We start from the raw sequence: 17881 nt of genomic DNA on the forward strand, positions 1-17881 counted from the left end.
TATTAATTTTTATTGAGTTAACTTAATGAGTTAATCGAATATCAATTTAATTTATGTTTTTAATAAAATAATATTAAGATGAGATTTGAACTCAAACACACGAGTTTTAAACATTTGACTGAATATCAATTCAATTAAAGCTTCATTTGATTTTGACATAAAATTGTTGTAAATATTTTATTTATACTTTTTTCACACACTCACGTGGTGCGTTATAATCTAGTATTTATAAAGAACCATATACTTTTTCTTTTAAAAAAATTAATATTTGATAATCACATCGAATCTTAACTATTTTCAAAGCCAAGTTGTGTTAGACCCCTGAATGGGGAGAAATTCTCCTAGAGTTGCTTTCTCTATCAACAAACTTGAAATAGGATATAGAATTTTTTATCCTTAAACTCGGTAAATGTAAATGTTTGATGGCATAACACTTTATGTGCCAAATCACTAAATCTTGACAGAATCCGAGTTTTAATAACTAAAACGAACCTCGTGACTAAATGACACTTTGAATGTCACATCATCAAATCAAGTTTAAAGCCCAAGTCACACTTAATTGCTAAGTTTATGTACAAAATTAAAATTAAAAATATACAAATATCAAAGTAGACCCATGACTAAAAATATATAGTAACCTTATTTGAAATTTTTTATAGAATTCTTACTCCTATTTATTACTCCCAACTTTTAAATCGAAAAAAAAAAGCACAATTAAATCAGTCTAATCCACGTCTCCTTAACTATTGCAATATCAATCACCTTATTTGAAATTTGAAGCAAAGTGAATGGGCCGGGATTTGACGTTTCGCCATACCAACAGCTCTTTCTTCATTCTTTGTTTGTTATTATTAAGGCTATGTTTTTTGTTTTTTTTTACTGCGGTGATTCGCGATTAATGCGACTCGAATTTAGGTTACATTTAAAAGCGATATACATCTTAATTATCATGCTAATACACAAGATTTGTTAAGGATATGACTTAGATAAATAGGAAGAGAGAACTTTTTTCCTTTTTAAACGTGGGGCTAAAGCTTGAGCTAAGGTGCCTGCAATGGCAACCCGATCCTTGGGTTGGTGGCTCAAATCTAGCACACTGGATTTAACTTACCCCATCTTCTTCTGTGCCTTTATACATACGTTTGGTTCCAATAAAACAAAAGCCAGGGCACAGAAAGCGACACCAACTTCGTCCTTTAACAGAAAAAGAAAAGGTTAAGGGATTGCTATTTCATTAATGGAAGAAGATATTGAACTTTCTTAATTGTTATAGACTTCATTTGGATTTGGGTATTTCGGAGAACAAGTAGTAAGTCTTTATTTGAACAGTTTCCTTTAGACATAGTGTATGGGTGAGTGGTGTAGGTATGTCTCGACCATGTGTGTGAGAGAACACTAACTCTTTTATTGTTCAATACCAAAAAATGGAAGAAGATATTACATTATAGTTACAAGTTTGCTAAATAATTAAAATTAGGGAAGGTTTAGAATAGAATATATGATAGTTGAATTAGATATTACTATATATATATAAACATAATCTAAATCTAATGTACGATATTTAAAAAGTCTTTATTTTAATATATTTGAAAATGTTTGATCCCATTTTTAGCAAATTCGAAAATGTTTAACCATTATTTAATAATTTTAATAGCATTAATATATGGGATTTTTTTACCCTTTTATTTGATGGTAAAATGAAAAGGAAATTCATAATTTAGAAAATTTTAATTTGATCTAATAATTAAAAACGTGTAGTTTCCATAAAATTGTTTTAAAAGTTGTTATGATAAAAGTATCATAGATGTTTCTGTGCTAAGAATCAATTTGTATTTTGTCCCATTTACTCAAAAAATGGGTAAATTAGTTATTATACATTAGATTAAAGAGTAAACTAGTCATTTCTGTTAAAATTTTCATTCATTTCTACTGTTAAAAACTGATGCGGCTGACGAAGTAACCAAACAGTTACACATGGTATACCACATGTACCTTATGCTAACATCAAAGACCAATTTTTAACAAAAAAATTGGATGAAATTGTTAACAGAATGATTAATTTTCTATTTAATTTAACCTATAGAGATTAATTTACTCATTTTTAAATCGAAAAAGTAAAATGCAATCTAATCCCTAATAAATTCTTGCTATAATTACCACGGACACTATCGAAGAAAAATCCAAACTAAATTTAACCCTAACTGTAAATGGTCCACCTCTTATTCACCTAGACCCAATTGTAAATTTAATATAGTAGAAAGAGAGGAGAGAAAGAAAAAAAAAACACTTGAGGGGTCCCTACGAGATACAGTAATCTGCTACATCATTTAATTGTGGAAAATTTTGGGAAAATTTTGGGAAAATAATATAATTTATGAAAAATTAACAATTTGGTCCCACATCCCAGCACGAGGTAGTTGAAATGTTAAATTTCTCATATCCTCCCTGTTTGACCCTTCTATATGGTTTTTGAATCGGATTAAATCGGTTAGATTCAGAACTAATTTGATTATAAGCTTGGAGAGAGACATCAAATCGAGTTATTTGTAAATTGGTATGAATCGAGCTAAGAAATTGATTAAACTGTTTTTATTTATAATTTTATAAATTTTTAATGATTTGTTTGATTTAATTGTATAAAATGATTAGACCGTTAAAGTGGTGGCGTGATCGATTTGATAATCGATTTTGTTCTGAAAACTTTGATTTTATCATATTAAATATGAGACCATTTTATATCGTTTCAAAAGCGTTAAAACTAATAAGAACACTTTTCAGAATTTAAATTTGTGTCTTTTTATTTACGAGAGACGAGGTGGATTTCACTTCAATTATCTACTTGTTAATCATTAGACAAGATTTATCATATTACAAATATAAAAAGGTTAGGTTTGATGCATGATTAGTGTATAAATCTATACATTAATAATGAATCATATACTTTTTTATTCGGAAATTTTCAATAACCGATAATCGCATTAAACTTCGATTAAATCTAAAATCAAATAACATTAGACTTTTCTCTACCGATAAAACTCGAAAAGTGCATCAAATTTGTTTGCACTTAGCCTAATAGTAATTGGTAATGAAATCTTATTCAAAAATTTATAATTGTCGAGTGTTTTAGTGTGTCAATTTCTAAAGAGTATTAATTATTTATTTATATGATATAGTTCCAGATGTGACGTCGTATGTAGGTTTCTATGCATGTCAATACGTACCCTATTCTAGGATTAATACGTATTCTTAACCTAATATATTGTGTATTAAATATTTTTCAAGGTAAAATTTATTAATTTGATATTTAAAGTTTATATTTGATATATATAATTTTATAAAATATCAATAAATTATATGTTTAATTATTATTTTGATCCACAAACAATATTGATTCATATGAATTAAGAATGTCCAAAATCGATAAAAAATTTTAATTAATTTTATTATTATTTTAATTATTATTAAATCAAAAATAATATAATTTAACAGAAAATTAATGCGTTGGATATTCAAACAATGAGCTCTTATATAAACTCATCCCTTGCAAGCTACAAACACTCAGCTTAACAAATAAGCAAACACACACTCTCATTCTCTCTCTGTATTTCCTTTGTCTCTTTAATGGCTACTTTCTTCTTCTTCCTCCTCTCCTTCCTTATCTGCTTTCACTTGTCAAGTAAGTTTCTTACTCTCCAAAACGACACCGTTTTCCCTTTCCCTTTCTCAATAAAATGAAAACTCTACACACACACACACAAAAAAAAAAAAAAAAAGAAACTGCATCACTATCAGTTACTTCACTTTCAAGCTCCATATTTCCAATTAATAATTTCTGTGTTTTTTTTTGTTTTTGTAAATAGGTGCTGAGCCGTTTATTGGAGTGAACTACGGCCAAGTGGCGGACAACTTACCGCCGCCGTCAGCCACCGCGAAGCTTCTAAAATCGACGTCGATTGAGAAAGTTAGATTGTACGGAGCGGATCCGGCGATTATCAAAGCTTTGGCTAATACCGAAATTGGGATCGTAATCGGAGCGGCTAATGGAGATATTCCTTCTTTGGCTTCCGATCCAAACTCAGCAGCTCAGTGGATTAACTCCAACGTGTTGCCTTTTTACCCTGCTAGCAAAATCATCCTCATCACTGTTGGCAACGAGGTCACTTTCTAAAAAATTACCCATTCTTCGCTTTACACTCCCTTTTTCAATTTTTTTTTTCACTTTCTAAAAACATTCTTAAATTTCAGCAAAAGTGAAACCTTGTACTAAAAAAAAATTCAGTTAATATTGTTACTGGCTTGGGAACGAGGTATTAAATTTCGGAGTTTAATTGAATTTTTTTAAAAAAAATTTGGGAGTTTAGTTAAAAAATTTCAAAAATTTTGGATTTAATGAAATTTTTTAAAAAAATTCGAGGAATTTAAATTAAAAATATTTAAAAAATTCAGGCAATTTCAATTTAATAACATATAAATTATTATTATTTTACCCAGGTATTGACTACAAATGACCCGAATTTAATAAACCAACTGCTACCCGCAATGCAAAATATGCAAAACGCCATTAACGGTGCTTCACTGGGTGGAAAGATCAAGGTCTCAACGGTTCATTCAATGGCGGTGTTGGGCCAATCCGACCCGCCATCTTCCGGGTTGTTTAGCCCGAGTTATCAACCCGCATTGAAAGGTTTGCTTCAGTTCCAGAAGGACAACGGGTCCCCTTTTGCCATTAATCCGTACCCGTTTTTCGCTTATCAAAGTGACTCCAGACCCGAAACGCTTGCCTTCTGCTTGTTTCAACCCAACGCGGGACGAGTTGACTCGGGGAACGGAATCAAGTACATGAACATGTTTGATGCCCAGGTTTTGGTCCCTCCCTAACTTTTTCTTTTGGTTAAATTTGGTTTTGATGCTTTTGTTATCTTTAATTTTAAGATTTAATCCTTGCATTTAAACCTATTCCAATTAAAATATTAACATAATTTTTTCTTGAAAACAACTTTTCGAACAACAAGAAATATTTAGTTGTTAAAATTGATAATTTTCCCAACTTAATTTCTAAATTTTTTTAAAATTAATTCTTGAACTTGACAATTTTTTCATTTTTATCCATGTGACACTATAAAATTATCCTATACCATCCTTTAAAATTTAGTTGATACTATGACAAAGTCTCAAAATTTTATATCTTTGAAAGAGTTGTAAGTTCAGGGACTCATACAAATAAAAAAAAAAGCTAGGGACCGAATTAAAAAAAAAGTTGTTAGGTTTATGTTACCTTATCCAAAAAAAAGGCATGTTAACAATGTATCAACCTATATTTTTATAGCTTTTACAGGGAGTGAACCATAATTTTACCAGCTTTTGCTACCACATTTAAATTTCAATTTTGAGAATATGATTAAAATATCAAAATCAAAATTATATATTTATATTTTTTTCTATTTACAAAGAAAAATTGGGATTACAAAAATTCCAAAGTAGTAATCGTTTTCAAGGAATGTTTCACAGATTATATTAATACTTTTCTTTTTGCTGTAAATATTTAATTGTCGGTGGAATTCGTCACTCTCGTTCACGTGTGAGCTAATTATTCACTATAAAATAAATATTCTTGCCATTGTCTTTTTTCTGTAATGGGCTGAGTTGAGCTGAGTTTGGTTCGGACCGAGCCCAGTTAAAAAGTGGAATCTGAGTCAACACAGACAACACTGTGGAAATAAAAACGTAGGACATACGTTAATATTAGTCACTGGTCCTTGACATTGACGTAGACCATGCTGTGGGATTTGATCACATGAATTCTTATTTATTTATTTATTTATTTATTTTTAATTTAATTTTTAATTTGTTTGATTTACTTTTTTGACTTAGCCCAGAATTTATATATATATATTTATTTCTTTGCCTAATCCAACTTTTTTTTTCTTTTTAAATCAAGGTGTTATATACAAGAAAATCTAGTTAAATGTAGAAATTAGGGTTATCTTAATGCATTTAGTTTAGGAGTTTTTTTTATACATTTACTTGAAATTAGATGGGACCGCAACGGCATATTGGTTAAATTAGTGGTTGAATCGAATTTCATAACTTTTTAGTATTTTTTTTAGTAATTATATAATTTAAATTGGATAGACCGATTGGATTGAGAATCGATAAATGAGACAAGAGTGCTCATGAGCTACTTGAGTACGATTCAGAAAAACTTTAAACTTGATTCGGTAATTATCGAGCCGATAACTATCGATCGAGTTGAATTCAAGCTTAGTAATACTTGATTCGAATGACTCACGAGTCTTATTGAATTTTTCTTATTTTATAATGTTAAATTATGTTATTGCCCTTAATATATATCATCAACCCTAAGTTTAATTATTGAGTCGAGCTCAAAGTTCGAGTATAAAAATTGGTAAATGAGCTTAATTGAGTCCGAACTTGTGTAGTTCAATTATAGTTTTAGTTGAACTCAAACTTAAAAATAGATATTCGATCGAACTCGAGCCGAGCATCGAGCACCGAATTTCAGGTCGTACTCGAAGTTTGAGTACAAAAATTGATAACTGAGCTTAATTGAGTTTGAACTGGAGTAGTTTAATTATATCTTGAGTTGAGTTCAAATTTTAAAGTAAATATTCAATCGAACTCGAACAGAATATCGATCTTCAAATTTTAGTTCAGACTCAGCTTTAGAGAACTAGTTGAATCATCAATCTTTAAGTTTAAGATATAAAATTAAGAAATAACTGGTGACACTGTCCCTTAATTAGCTTGAGTTGATTAATGAACTCTTTAAGACGACATTTGTCATTGTTTGTCCTGTCTTTTCTTTCATGATTTTGATGGGTTTTTTGGACTCAATTTAAAATCTTATCCAAGAACTAGATTTGTTGCAAAAGTTTGATTAAAATTCATTATCTTGCTGCAATCTGTCATGGGTATATCATTATATTCTATGGAATTAATCACTTTTAAAAAGATAAATTACCACCATATTATTCATGATTTTTTAATCATTTAATAATATTTTAGTAATTTTTTCATGTTATTGACACATAATTTTAATATTTTTTCTACCTTAAACTTAGAATTTTGAACCCCAAATCATAAATTTTAAACCCGAATTTTAAAATCCGAACTCAAATTTTGAGCATTGAAACCGAATTTTGAACTCAAGTTTAAGGTTTAGGATTTGGATTTGGATTTAAGATTCAGATTTGAGTTTAGAATTTTGTGTCTAGAGTTTAGGATTATAAGTTTGAGGTTCTTGATTCATGATAAAAAATTACCAAACATAAAACAAATTATTAAAATATTATTAAATAATTAGAAATGATCTATAAATGATATGTTAAGAAAAATTTATAAAATAATTTCTCAAATGGAAGAAATTAAAATAACTGAAAAAAAAATTGTGCATATACACACAAAACCATGTCATTCTATAGCTGTGGTATGAGAAATAGCCAACTCTATGCCTCAATTGACTCGGTTCTATTTTTATTTTTTAATATCAATTTTGAAGTTTTGAATTTATTTTAATAAAATTAATATTATACTTTTGAACATTATCCAATAAAGTTTCAATTTTTAAATAAATATTTCTAAAATTAATATTTCAAGTAAATAAAAAAATCAACAATTCAATATATTTATGTAGAATATTTACATTATTCTTGTAATTTTATACATAAAATATTATTTTTACATAATAAAAATTTAATTATTTTTAAATAAAAAAGTAAAATTTCTGATAAACATAATATTTTAACTGAGCTAATGTGTCCCTACTAAATCCTAATCACATTAAATGCATCTTTAGCTTTTTTCATGAAATAATTGGAGGCACTAATAAGTGTGGTTGATGGGTGATTTATTGTGCTTGGTAACAGGCTGGCCAGTCCAATAATTCTAGATTAGCCCTTCAATAGTTTTGTTAACTGTTGCATGTATATAGATGGATTTTAAGTAAAACTAAACTATTTTTGCAGTAAAAGTTGAATTGCATTTTGTTTTTTTATTCAAAATATAGGTAAATTAGTCTATGTATGTTAGATCAAAAAAATAAATTGGTCACTTTGTTAAAAATTCATTCTATTTCTACTGTTAAAAATTGATTTTTGTACGTCATGCCACATGGCTCATTAAATATCATTACTTGATTATTCCGTTAATCATACTAGTTTTTAACAGTACAAATTGATGAATTTTTTTAATAGAAATGATCAAATTGTTTTTTGTTCTAACGTATAGGGATTAATTTGTCTATTTTTTTAATAGAGTGGACAAAATGTAATCTAGTTTTCAGTATAAGAGCTTCATGGATTTTATAATTGCACATATTTAACAGGGTAAAAGAAAAGAAGAAGATTATATTCTTACCATAATGCAGCACTTTGCCACTGATTACGGCATTGAAATGTTGATAGTTGGTCCTAATGGTTGTGCAGGTTGATTCAGTGCATTCTGCTTTGAGTGCTATGGGGTTCAAGGATGTCGAGATTATGGTTGCCGAAACGGGATGGCCATATAGCGGCGACAGTAATGAGGTCGGACCTAGCATTGAGAACGCAAAAGCCTATAACGGGAACTTGATTGCTCATTTGAAATCGATGGTCGGGACACCGTTGATGCCCGGGAAATCTGTGGATACTTACCTCTTTGCACTCTATGATGAGGACTTGAAACCCGGTCCCGGTTCTGAACGGGCATTTGGACTTTACAAGCCGGACCTTTCCATGGTATATGATGTTGGCATTTCAAAGAGTAGTCAGGTAAGTGAATTGATTTGTTCATTTGAACGGAAAAAAAAGTTATAATAATGAATTTTTCCTTTTTTATGTTCTAGACTCCATCGACTCCATCGACTCCGGTAACTCCTCAACCGAAACCGACTGCAACTGGTTGGTGTGTACCGAAGGCCGGTATTTCCGATGCTCAATTGCAATCGAGTCTAGACTATGCATGTGGCCAAGGCATCGATTGCAGTCCGATCCAACCGGGAGGTGCCTGTTTCGAACCGAACACCATAGCGTCTCACGCTGCTTATGCCATGAACCTTTACTACCAGAGTTCCGCCAAGAATCCGTGGAACTGTGATTTCTCGCAGACGGCAACACTAACATCCCAAAATCCTAGTAAATATACTTCACTCAAACTTCATCTCAGTTCTATAGCATTTTTTCTAGGATAATCAGTTTAATCAGTCGGTTCAATCGGGTTTTTTTCAAATCTATTTAACCAACTTTAACATGAGAAAACTAATATGATCAGCTTAGTTGAAAAAACTAATCAAACTGAGACTGTGATACGGTCGGTTTGAATGAGTTTTGTCGGTTAACTAATCTTGAGTTATTGGGTTGTGTTATATGACTATATATTTATTATATAATAAAATATAAATATCTTTTAAATAATTTAAAATTAATATAAACTTAATTGGCTTTTTCGGTCAGTTCAATTTAAAAATTCAAAAATTAATAATCAACTGAATTAACCCATTAAATCAAAGTAAAAACATACCAACCACATACCAAATCCAAGTAATAGACCCATAGAAATGGACATTTAGTAAAAGATTATGCTCTTTTTGTGGTATTAGTGCTAATAACTTTGTGATATTGAAACATCTAATTAACTTTAAAATTAGGCTCCTAAATGATTTTAAAGTTTTTTTAGTTAAAAGTGATATTTATGTTACCAATGTGGTCTCATTTTATTCTATATATCTATAAGACATCCAATAAAAACATATCATATGTCACATTTTTTTATTGAAATTATATTTTGGGATAAAACGAAACTAAATCGATAATTTAAAGACTAACTTTACATTTAAGCCTTAAAAATAAGCCTCCAATGCCGGTGTTCAATGCATACATATATATAGAACACATTTACATCAAAATCTGAATAATATAATATCTTAATTTCCATTTTTTTTTTCTCTAAATGAAAATTTTCCTTTGATTGCAGGTTATAATAATTGCATCTACCCTGGTGGGAGCACTTAGAAAAGCCAGACAAAATGTGAATTGAAATTGGAAAAAGGAAAAGGATGGTTAAATAAAAGCTGTGGGTACCTTATATTTGTAGCTTTAACTGTAAAGTTATTCTCCTTTGATATGGATTTGCTGTGGTCTGTGTTCTTTTTTGGGGGTAAATTATTTGATCTAATAAAGTTAGGGTTGGAACAGTGATGAACTTTTAGTGGTTAAAAAAAATGGGGTCATGCTTATAATCTCTTAGACATAATATCAAAACCAGTATGATGTAGGTATAAAAGTTTAGATTCGATCCGAAACATTTAATTTTTCTTCTCCAATTATTAAAAAAAAAAAAATCATATTTTGCTTCTTGCATGTTCTATGTACCATGTCTTCTCTAAATGTATTGTTTTATATATAGTCAATGAATTTTGGCCTTTTCTTATGCCTAAGATGTTGGTTTCATATCCAAGTTTCAGCTGATTCTTTACTTGTTCAAATGCTTATTATATGCTTATGAATGTTTGAGGATTGAATACTACTCAAACTCGTGTTGTAATTTTTGTATTAGGAATTAAATTATATTTTATTTTATAAAAATAAGAAAATTAGTCCATATATATTAGTTTAGAGAGTAAACTAGCACTTTCTATTAGAAAATTTATCCATTTCTATTATTAAAAATAGGTGCGGCTTACAGAACAATTAAATTATTATGCGTGGTGTGTCACGTATACTTTATTTTAATTTTTAATATACACTGACAAGTTTTTAACAGTAGAAATAAATTAAATTTTTATAGGAGAATTAGTCTGCTCTTTGATTTAATATATAGAGATTCATTTGCCCATTTTTTTTTGTAAATGGGACACAATACAATCTAACTTTTAATACAAAGGGCTTCATGATACTTTTATCGTTTGGAGGTTGATTTCTTCATATGAAAAAAATTAAGATGGGGCTTCAATTTCTAACAAAACAAAGACTTAAAAACGGAAAATAACTTGTGTAAGATAAAAATACAAATACCAATGGATCTAAAATTGAAGCCAGACAGAAAATCGATTGAGTCTTAGTTTAATTGGCATGGATAAATATAATTGAATATGTATGAAATTATTTAAAAAAACCAAAGTCATTATGAACTATAAAAAATATTATTAAAATGAACTTGTTAATGTTTAAAATTCAAATTAATTTAATCATTTGTAGTCGGATATTTATTTAATATTAAAATAAAGTTAATTTTGAAAATTAATTTTTAACTACCTTAATTTAAAAAGTAAAAAAAAATCAAAGTAATGCATTTCATATTTTTCATTAAGTGCAAAAAATAACTTATGGACATGATTTTAACCGTATTGACTCAATATGATTCATTCAAAGAAAAGGATAATTAAAAATATATATAAAATTCTATAATTTTTTATTGGGTTCCATTTTTTCCTTTTATAGTATTGGCTTTAGATCAATATAATAAATATATATATACAGAAGTAGTCTTTCTATATTTATTAAATGTGTTACCACTACATGTCTTATGACTTGGTCCAGAGAATCACTCGATTAGAGAAACTCAAACATGACGACTTGATTAGGGAAACCTCAACAACTCACCTTCTCTCGCGTCTACAACTCGCCATCCCCCTATCTGCCTGATACCAATAGCTCGTCATCCTCTCATCCTTTAGATGGCCACAACTCGTCATTTCTTTATTCGTACACCCACAAGGATGCCTCTTTGAGGAACCCTTTAAAAGGATAACGTGTCCTCATACCACGTTTCATCAAAAAACCATGTCTTATAAATACGAGGAGTAATCCATGAGAAGGGAAGGAAGAGAACCATAAAAAATGATATTTTTATTGTACAAAAAAATTAAATGGTATTTTAAAAAACTATTCTAAATAAAAAATACCTTTCATTTATATAAAATCTAGTTTAGACCATTTCAAAACTTATTACAAGAATATAATATTTATTATATTTATTAACAAAAAAAAATTGACAAATACAATGTCAACTTTTCCTCTCCTGTCGTATTCTTATGGGGCCAACCTTTTCTCTTGTTATATTATATGATTAGCAGCCATTCCAACTATTAATATTATTAATTACTTGTTATTTTAGTAAATTCCATTATATTGAAGATAGATTCTCCTCTAGTTGTTGACTTCAATGTTAGAAGTTTTTTTTAAATATTTATCGGAATGAGTTTAGTAATTAATAATTTGTAAAGTTTATTGGCCATAAATTTTAAAATTACTTTATACTCGGAATAAGGATCAAACCCTCGATTATTGATTAAGATAAAAGAAAAACTAAAAATTAATTAAATTATCTTCCAGCTATGCTTCTGCTAGTGTTTATAAGAGAAAGAAATAAAAGAAAAAAATAATAACATGGTAATGGAGGAAGATTGGGGAAAAAGTTAATTCCTCTAAGAGTCCCCAAACTATTACTCAAAATTTAAATTAATCCTTAAATTTCAAAAAATTGTAGTTGAAAATCAGTATTCTATGAATTTAGGCATCAACTAGAGGAGAATAAGAGCTATCAATTGTAAACATTAGTGTAAATGTATAATCTATTATTGTATAAGAATCTTGAGTAAGATGTGTTAAACGCAATATTTAGTTCTTGAACTTGATAAAAAAAATTAATTTGATTCTTAAAACTTTTTCTTTTTTCACATTAGTTTCAAAATTGAACAATTTTTTTAATCTGATCATTGAATTTGGATTCCATTAATACGTGATAATGGGATATTTTAAGTAGAGTGTCATATTATCACCGGAACGAACTTTAGGTGATGATGTAGCTAATCTTAAAGTGGCATGTTATTACACTTTAATAGAAACCAAGTTTGAGGATGATAAAATCAAGAAAAGCTGTCAAGTTTTGAGGCAAATATGGATAAGCTAAGGCAAGAAAAGTTTCCAAATTCAGGGACTAAATGTTTTTTTATCTCTCAAACAAAACATCTCTATAAAATTTAGAACCTCTATTTTTTAACATATTATATCCAAACTATTTCTGTAGTAAATATATACGTGTTTATAATTTAATACACACATTTAAAATATATTTTATACCGTTTAAAGTATCATGGAAGTCCTTCTATTAGAGTCAAACTATATTTTGTCCCTTCTAGTAAAAAATGGAGAAATTAGTCCTAGTATGATAAATCAAAGAGAAAATTAGTCATTTTTGTTAAAAATTGACATGGTTGACGAAATAACTCGACAATAACACATAACATTCTACGTGTACCTCATAATGATGTACAAGGACCAATTTTAAAAAATCAAAATGGATGAAATTTTTAATAGAAAGACCAATTTGCTCATTGATGTAATTTTTAAGTAGAATAAGCAAAATGCAACCTAACTTCAAGTATATAGACCTCTATGGTACTTTTACCCTTCTAAATCATATTTGAGTTGCATTTAACCTCCAAAAGCATCTAGCTTAGACCAATTTAGAATTTGAGTCATAGTTTGAGGACTTATAATAAAATTAATCCAAAAAATGCCGCAGTAGAGATCCACGTGGAAGGGTAAGTGGGGCCGGCGGCGACAGTCAAAACACAATCAAAACCTTTACCGATCAGCCATAAACCCCCCTTTTTATTTTATCTCTTTCAGAATCTTATAAAACCATCAATCATCACCTTCACTATAAAAAACCCTTTCCTTTATTTTGGGTTATTTTTCCTTCTAAATTTTTGGTTTTTTTTTCTCTTTTTAATTATGAATCCATAGCAGAGAGATCATAGAAAGAAGGCTTGACCTTTGATTGATCTCGCAACAAGGAAGTTTATTTTTTTAATTTAAAAAAATGCTTTTTCTTTTTAAGTTAAAAAGATTTTAAAAGACCCAAAAAAAGTATAAAAAAAAATGTCTGTTGCAGAGCTGAAAGAGAAGCACGCGGCGGCGACGGAGACAGTGAATAATCTAAGAGAACGATTAAAGCAAAGACGTCAACAGTTGCTCGACACTGATGGTAAAAAAAAATAAAAAATCAAAGTTTTTGAATTTTTTTGGGTAATTATAAATGTTTTTTTTTAGCTTCTAAGATCTATTTGGGTTTTTGTTTTTTTTTTTTGTAAATTATCATGTGTAGTTGCTACATATGCAAGATCACAAGGGAAGAGTCCAGTTACTTTTGGTCCTACGGATCTGGTTTGTTGCAGGACCTTGCAAGGTCACACTGGCAAGGTAATTTAAAAAAAAAAAACTTTTTTATTGCAATTTTTTGAATTGATTATTGTTTTTTTTAAGGTTAAAGAAGGTGAAAATTTGCTTACTTTGTTTGAAATTGAATTGCTTTGGGACATGTTTATATATATATATGTATGTATGTATGTATATCAGATTTCAGTTGCATGTGTATTTTCTCTAGGAGAAAGGGACTTTTTTTCTTTTTTGCTATGTTGATAGCTTTGTAAGTAGAAATGCTTTGTTGGAAGACAAAAATGGTGGTTTAGTTTATGGATTATTATCATATACGCCGCCGCGAGTGGAGTATAAAAATCTTCACAAGCGGGTTTAGGGTGATGCTATTTGTTATTAAGGACACTTGGCATCATCTTAGAACGTTTGTGGAGTTTTTTTACTATACTGGCGGTGGACGGAATAATTGTCGTTTGTTTAAATGATGGATGCTCCAATGGCAAGAGAAGCTCGGATAAAGATTCGAATTTGGAGTAAAATTTGACTTAGAGTGCTTCATTTAAGATTTGATATTTTTGGGCTGATTTCACTGTCATTCAATTCTTTTTTCGTTTTTTCGAGTCTTGGGTTTCACGAATGAATTATTTACTGAAATGGGGCTAAATAGTTGCTAAATTGAAGCAAATAGTCATTTGGATTGTTTTTGAGTTCTGCATGATGATAGGGAAAATCTTAAGTTAACGATAATTTGTTTGCGGATCACTTGTTATACTGATGGCTATAGATGAAGTTGTGTATTTGAACTTAATTTCCAAGGAACTATGCAGGTTTACTCCTTGGATTGGACTCCAGAAAGGAACCGGATTGTTAGCGCGTCTCAGGATGGACGATTAATTGTGTGGAACGCTCTAACTAGCCAGAAAACTCACGCCATAAAGCTGCCTTGTGCGTGGGTTATGACGTGTGCTTTTTCTCCCACGGGTCAATCAGTTGCCTGTGGTGGTCTCGATAGTATGTGTTCCATTTTCAACTTGAATTCTCCGACTGACAGGGATGGAAACCTACCTGTATCAAAAACCCTTAGTGGACATAAGGGTTACGTCTCGTGCTGTCAGTATGTTCCGGATGAAGATATTCACATTATTACCAGTTCCGGTGATCAGACCTGTGTTCTATGGGATATTACTACTGGCCTTAGAACATCGGTTTTCGGGGGAGAATTTCAATCCGGACATACTGCTGATGTGCTAAGGTATCTTAGTGTTTTTTAACCTATTTGGATTACCTTATAAGTCCATTGATTTGCATTAATGAAGTGTTTGATATCTTTGTTTAAGTGGCTCGGGTATGAAGTTAATACAGAAAAGTTATGATTAGTATAAGGTAAAATATGCCATAGGTCCCTGTACACTTCACAAATTTTGGATTTAGTTCTTGTACTTTTTTTTCCTAGAAATTTAGTTCCTCTACTTTTCAGATTTTAAAATTCAAGTCCAATTGTTAACACTGTTAAATTTGTTGGTATAACATTTTGAAATTAAAAAAAAGAACTCAATTGATAGCAGTGTAACTAAAAAATACGCTGCAATAAACCTAAATTTAACAAAATAATCTTAATAGTGTTAAGCGTTAACAGTTGGACCTGAATTTTAAAATCTGAAAAGTAGGACTAAATTTTTAGAAATAAAAGTATAGGGGCTAAATTTCAAATTTTCGAAGAATAGAGGGACTTCTGGTATATTTTAACCTTAGTATAATGGTTGTTTTATGCACATACTCTGTTAACTACTGTGGATAATAAGCTCGAGGAATCCTGAGCAGACTTTCTGTTGCTTCTGATCAATCTGTTCTCCTTTTATTGGTATGGCAGAACCTATGTCCGGTGATATTTGTGTTTATCAAAACTTTTGTTGAATGATAATAAGTCTTCTTCTATGCTTATTCTTTCAGTGTCTCAATTAATGGATCGAACTCAAGAATGTTTGTCTCTGGTTCATGTGATGCAACTGCCCGATTGTGGGATACTCGTGTTGCAAGTCGAGCAGTTCGTACATTTCATGGTCACGAGGGCGATGTAAACACCGTGAAGTTCTTTCCAGATGGCAATAGGTTTGGTACTGGATCGGATGATGGGACTTGTAGGTTGTTTGACATTAGAACTGGTCACCAATTACAAGTATACTATCAGCAACATGGCGATAACGAGGTTCCACATGTGACCTCCATCGCATTCTCCATTTCTGGAAGACTTCTCTTTGCCGGATACTCAAATGGAGATTGCTACGTATGGGACACGTTATTGGAAAGGGTAATAATAACCCATCCTCCATCCCCCACCCTTAATAATAACCCATCCTCCATCCCCCACCCCCCGTTTTTGACTTACTTTCATCTTTCCAACCCTTTGATTCCCAAACACGAAATTTTAATCCATTCGTAAACCTATTTTCCCCCATGTGATGTTTTGTTTTGGATTGCATATTGGTTTAGGCATAATGTTACCGGTTCTCATTGTATTCTTTCCCTGCTCATCACCATCGGTGATTAGCAGGCTTTTCTTTAGCATGAGACTTTTTGATGATTTAGACCAGCATGGTGCTCACATCGTTGACATAGATGTTTAATGAATACTTAAGCTGAAAGGCATAGGACTCAATGAACCCGAGTTTTGTCAACTTTCCCTCTCTTCGGGTTGAATACGGTTTGTGCAAATGCATAATATGAAGTGTCAAATGTAGTCAGCTTTGGAACCTTGCAGCCTAAACTTTTTTATTTTTCGTTTTTTATCCCATTCTTTAAAGTTTCAACTACTTGAATTACACTTTAGCTGAAACTATTTATAGCTGACTCGGGTTTGGCATATGGTAGGCTGTGATTCTCTAATCACCTTCATCTTTTATGTCAGGTCGTTTTGAACTTGGGATCTGTCCAGAACTCACACGAGGGACGGATTAGCTGTTTGGGTTTATCGGCCGACGGTAGTGCCTTATGTACAGGAAGTTCGGATACAAACCTCAAGGTTAGTCTATATTCTTCATTTTATCATACTTGCATTTGCTACTCCTAGGAATGAAAAACTGGCTCTGCATACCAAAACGACCAGGAATCGGTAATGAAACGAAAAATGGAAATTCAGAATTTCTTCTAAATGAAAAAGCGATCTTTGAAAATGGCAGATTTGGGCATTTGGAGGGCATAGAAAGGTGATCTGATTCATCAGACCGAGAAAACCAGTTACGGTATCTCCGGCAGGTGCCCCGTTTCTTCAAACTGCAATCTTTCATGGCATTATCCTATGTGGGAGATTTCCTTTGTATTTTAATGCTTTGCACTGTTGCTTGTAAACTTCCATGTTGAAAACCCAATTTGATTAGTGCATAAAGAAAGATTAAGGAAAAAAAACTTTGTATTAGGCAGAGATGTTCATTTGCATTTTTCTTATATAGCTTTTGCTTGATTGTGATTTGTAAGAAAAAAAATTCATTTTATTTTTCCCAAATTGTCTGACTTTGGACCGTTTTCATTCGTATAATGTAACTTTTGTGTTAAATTATAAATCTGCTAATTTTGTTTTTATTAATAAACTAATAAGCTTTGTGTAATCATACCATCTTAAGCAGGAGCAGCATCAAGTTGAGATTATATTGAGAAGTGTAATTGGTTAAAATATGTCATACTTCCTGTACTTTTCATAAATTTAAAATTTAGTCTTTATATTTTTATTT

General features: G+C 30.5%; 2 protein-coding genes across 2 annotated transcripts; both read left to right on the forward strand.

Annotated features, from left to right (window-relative positions):
- The first annotated feature begins 3517 nt into the window (after window positions 1-3517).
- LOC108476248 (glucan endo-1,3-beta-glucosidase 7) lies at window positions 3518-10432 on the forward strand. Its single transcript, XM_017778399.2, has 6 exons — window positions 3518-3676; window positions 3861-4156; window positions 4492-4860; window positions 8445-8768; window positions 8843-9131; window positions 9970-10432. Exons 1-6 carry the CDS (start codon window positions 3622-3624, stop codon window positions 10005-10007), a joined length of 1371 nt encoding a protein of 456 aa, XP_017633888.1. The 5' UTR covers window positions 3518-3621; the 3' UTR covers window positions 10008-10432.
- Window positions 10433-13591: 3159 nt separating this feature from the next.
- On the forward strand, window positions 13592-17713 carry LOC108476346 (guanine nucleotide-binding protein subunit beta-2). The gene is made up of 6 exons (XM_017778534.2): window positions 13592-13986; window positions 14107-14201; window positions 14984-15408; window positions 16107-16464; window positions 17062-17175; window positions 17333-17713. The coding sequence occupies exons 1-6, from the start codon at window positions 13881-13883 to the stop codon at window positions 17366-17368; spliced, it is 1134 nt and encodes a 377-aa protein (XP_017634023.1). The 5' UTR covers window positions 13592-13880; the 3' UTR covers window positions 17369-17713.
- Window positions 17714-17881: the final 168 nt, after the last annotated feature.

The sequence above is a fragment of the Gossypium arboreum genome, chromosome 3, assembly GCF_025698485.1.
Source record: "Gossypium arboreum isolate Shixiya-1 chromosome 3, ASM2569848v2, whole genome shotgun sequence".
Classification (NCBI taxonomy): domain Eukaryota; kingdom Viridiplantae; phylum Streptophyta; class Magnoliopsida; order Malvales; family Malvaceae; genus Gossypium; species Gossypium arboreum.

Coding starts and splice junctions, on each gene's coding strand:
- LOC108476248 (XM_017778399.2), top strand. CDS start 3,622: ATGGCTACTTTCTTCTTCTTCCTCCTCTCCTTCCTTATCTGCTTTCAC. Junction 3,677..3,860: donor TATCTGCTTTCACTTGTCAA/GTAAGTTTCTTA, acceptor TTTTGTAAATAG/GTGCTGAGCCGTTTATTGGA. Junction 4,157..4,491: donor TCATCACTGTTGGCAACGAG/GTCACTTTCTAA, acceptor TATTTTACCCAG/GTATTGACTACAAATGACCC.
- LOC108476346 (XM_017778534.2), top strand. CDS start 13,881: ATGTCTGTTGCAGAGCTGAAAGAGAAGCACGCGGCGGCGACGGAGACA. Junction 16,465..17,061: donor GGGACACGTTATTGGAAAGG/GTAATAATAACC, acceptor CTTTTATGTCAG/GTCGTTTTGAACTTGGGATC. Junction 17,176..17,332: donor GTTCGGATACAAACCTCAAG/GTTAGTCTATAT, acceptor TGAAAATGGCAG/ATTTGGGCATTTGGAGGGCA.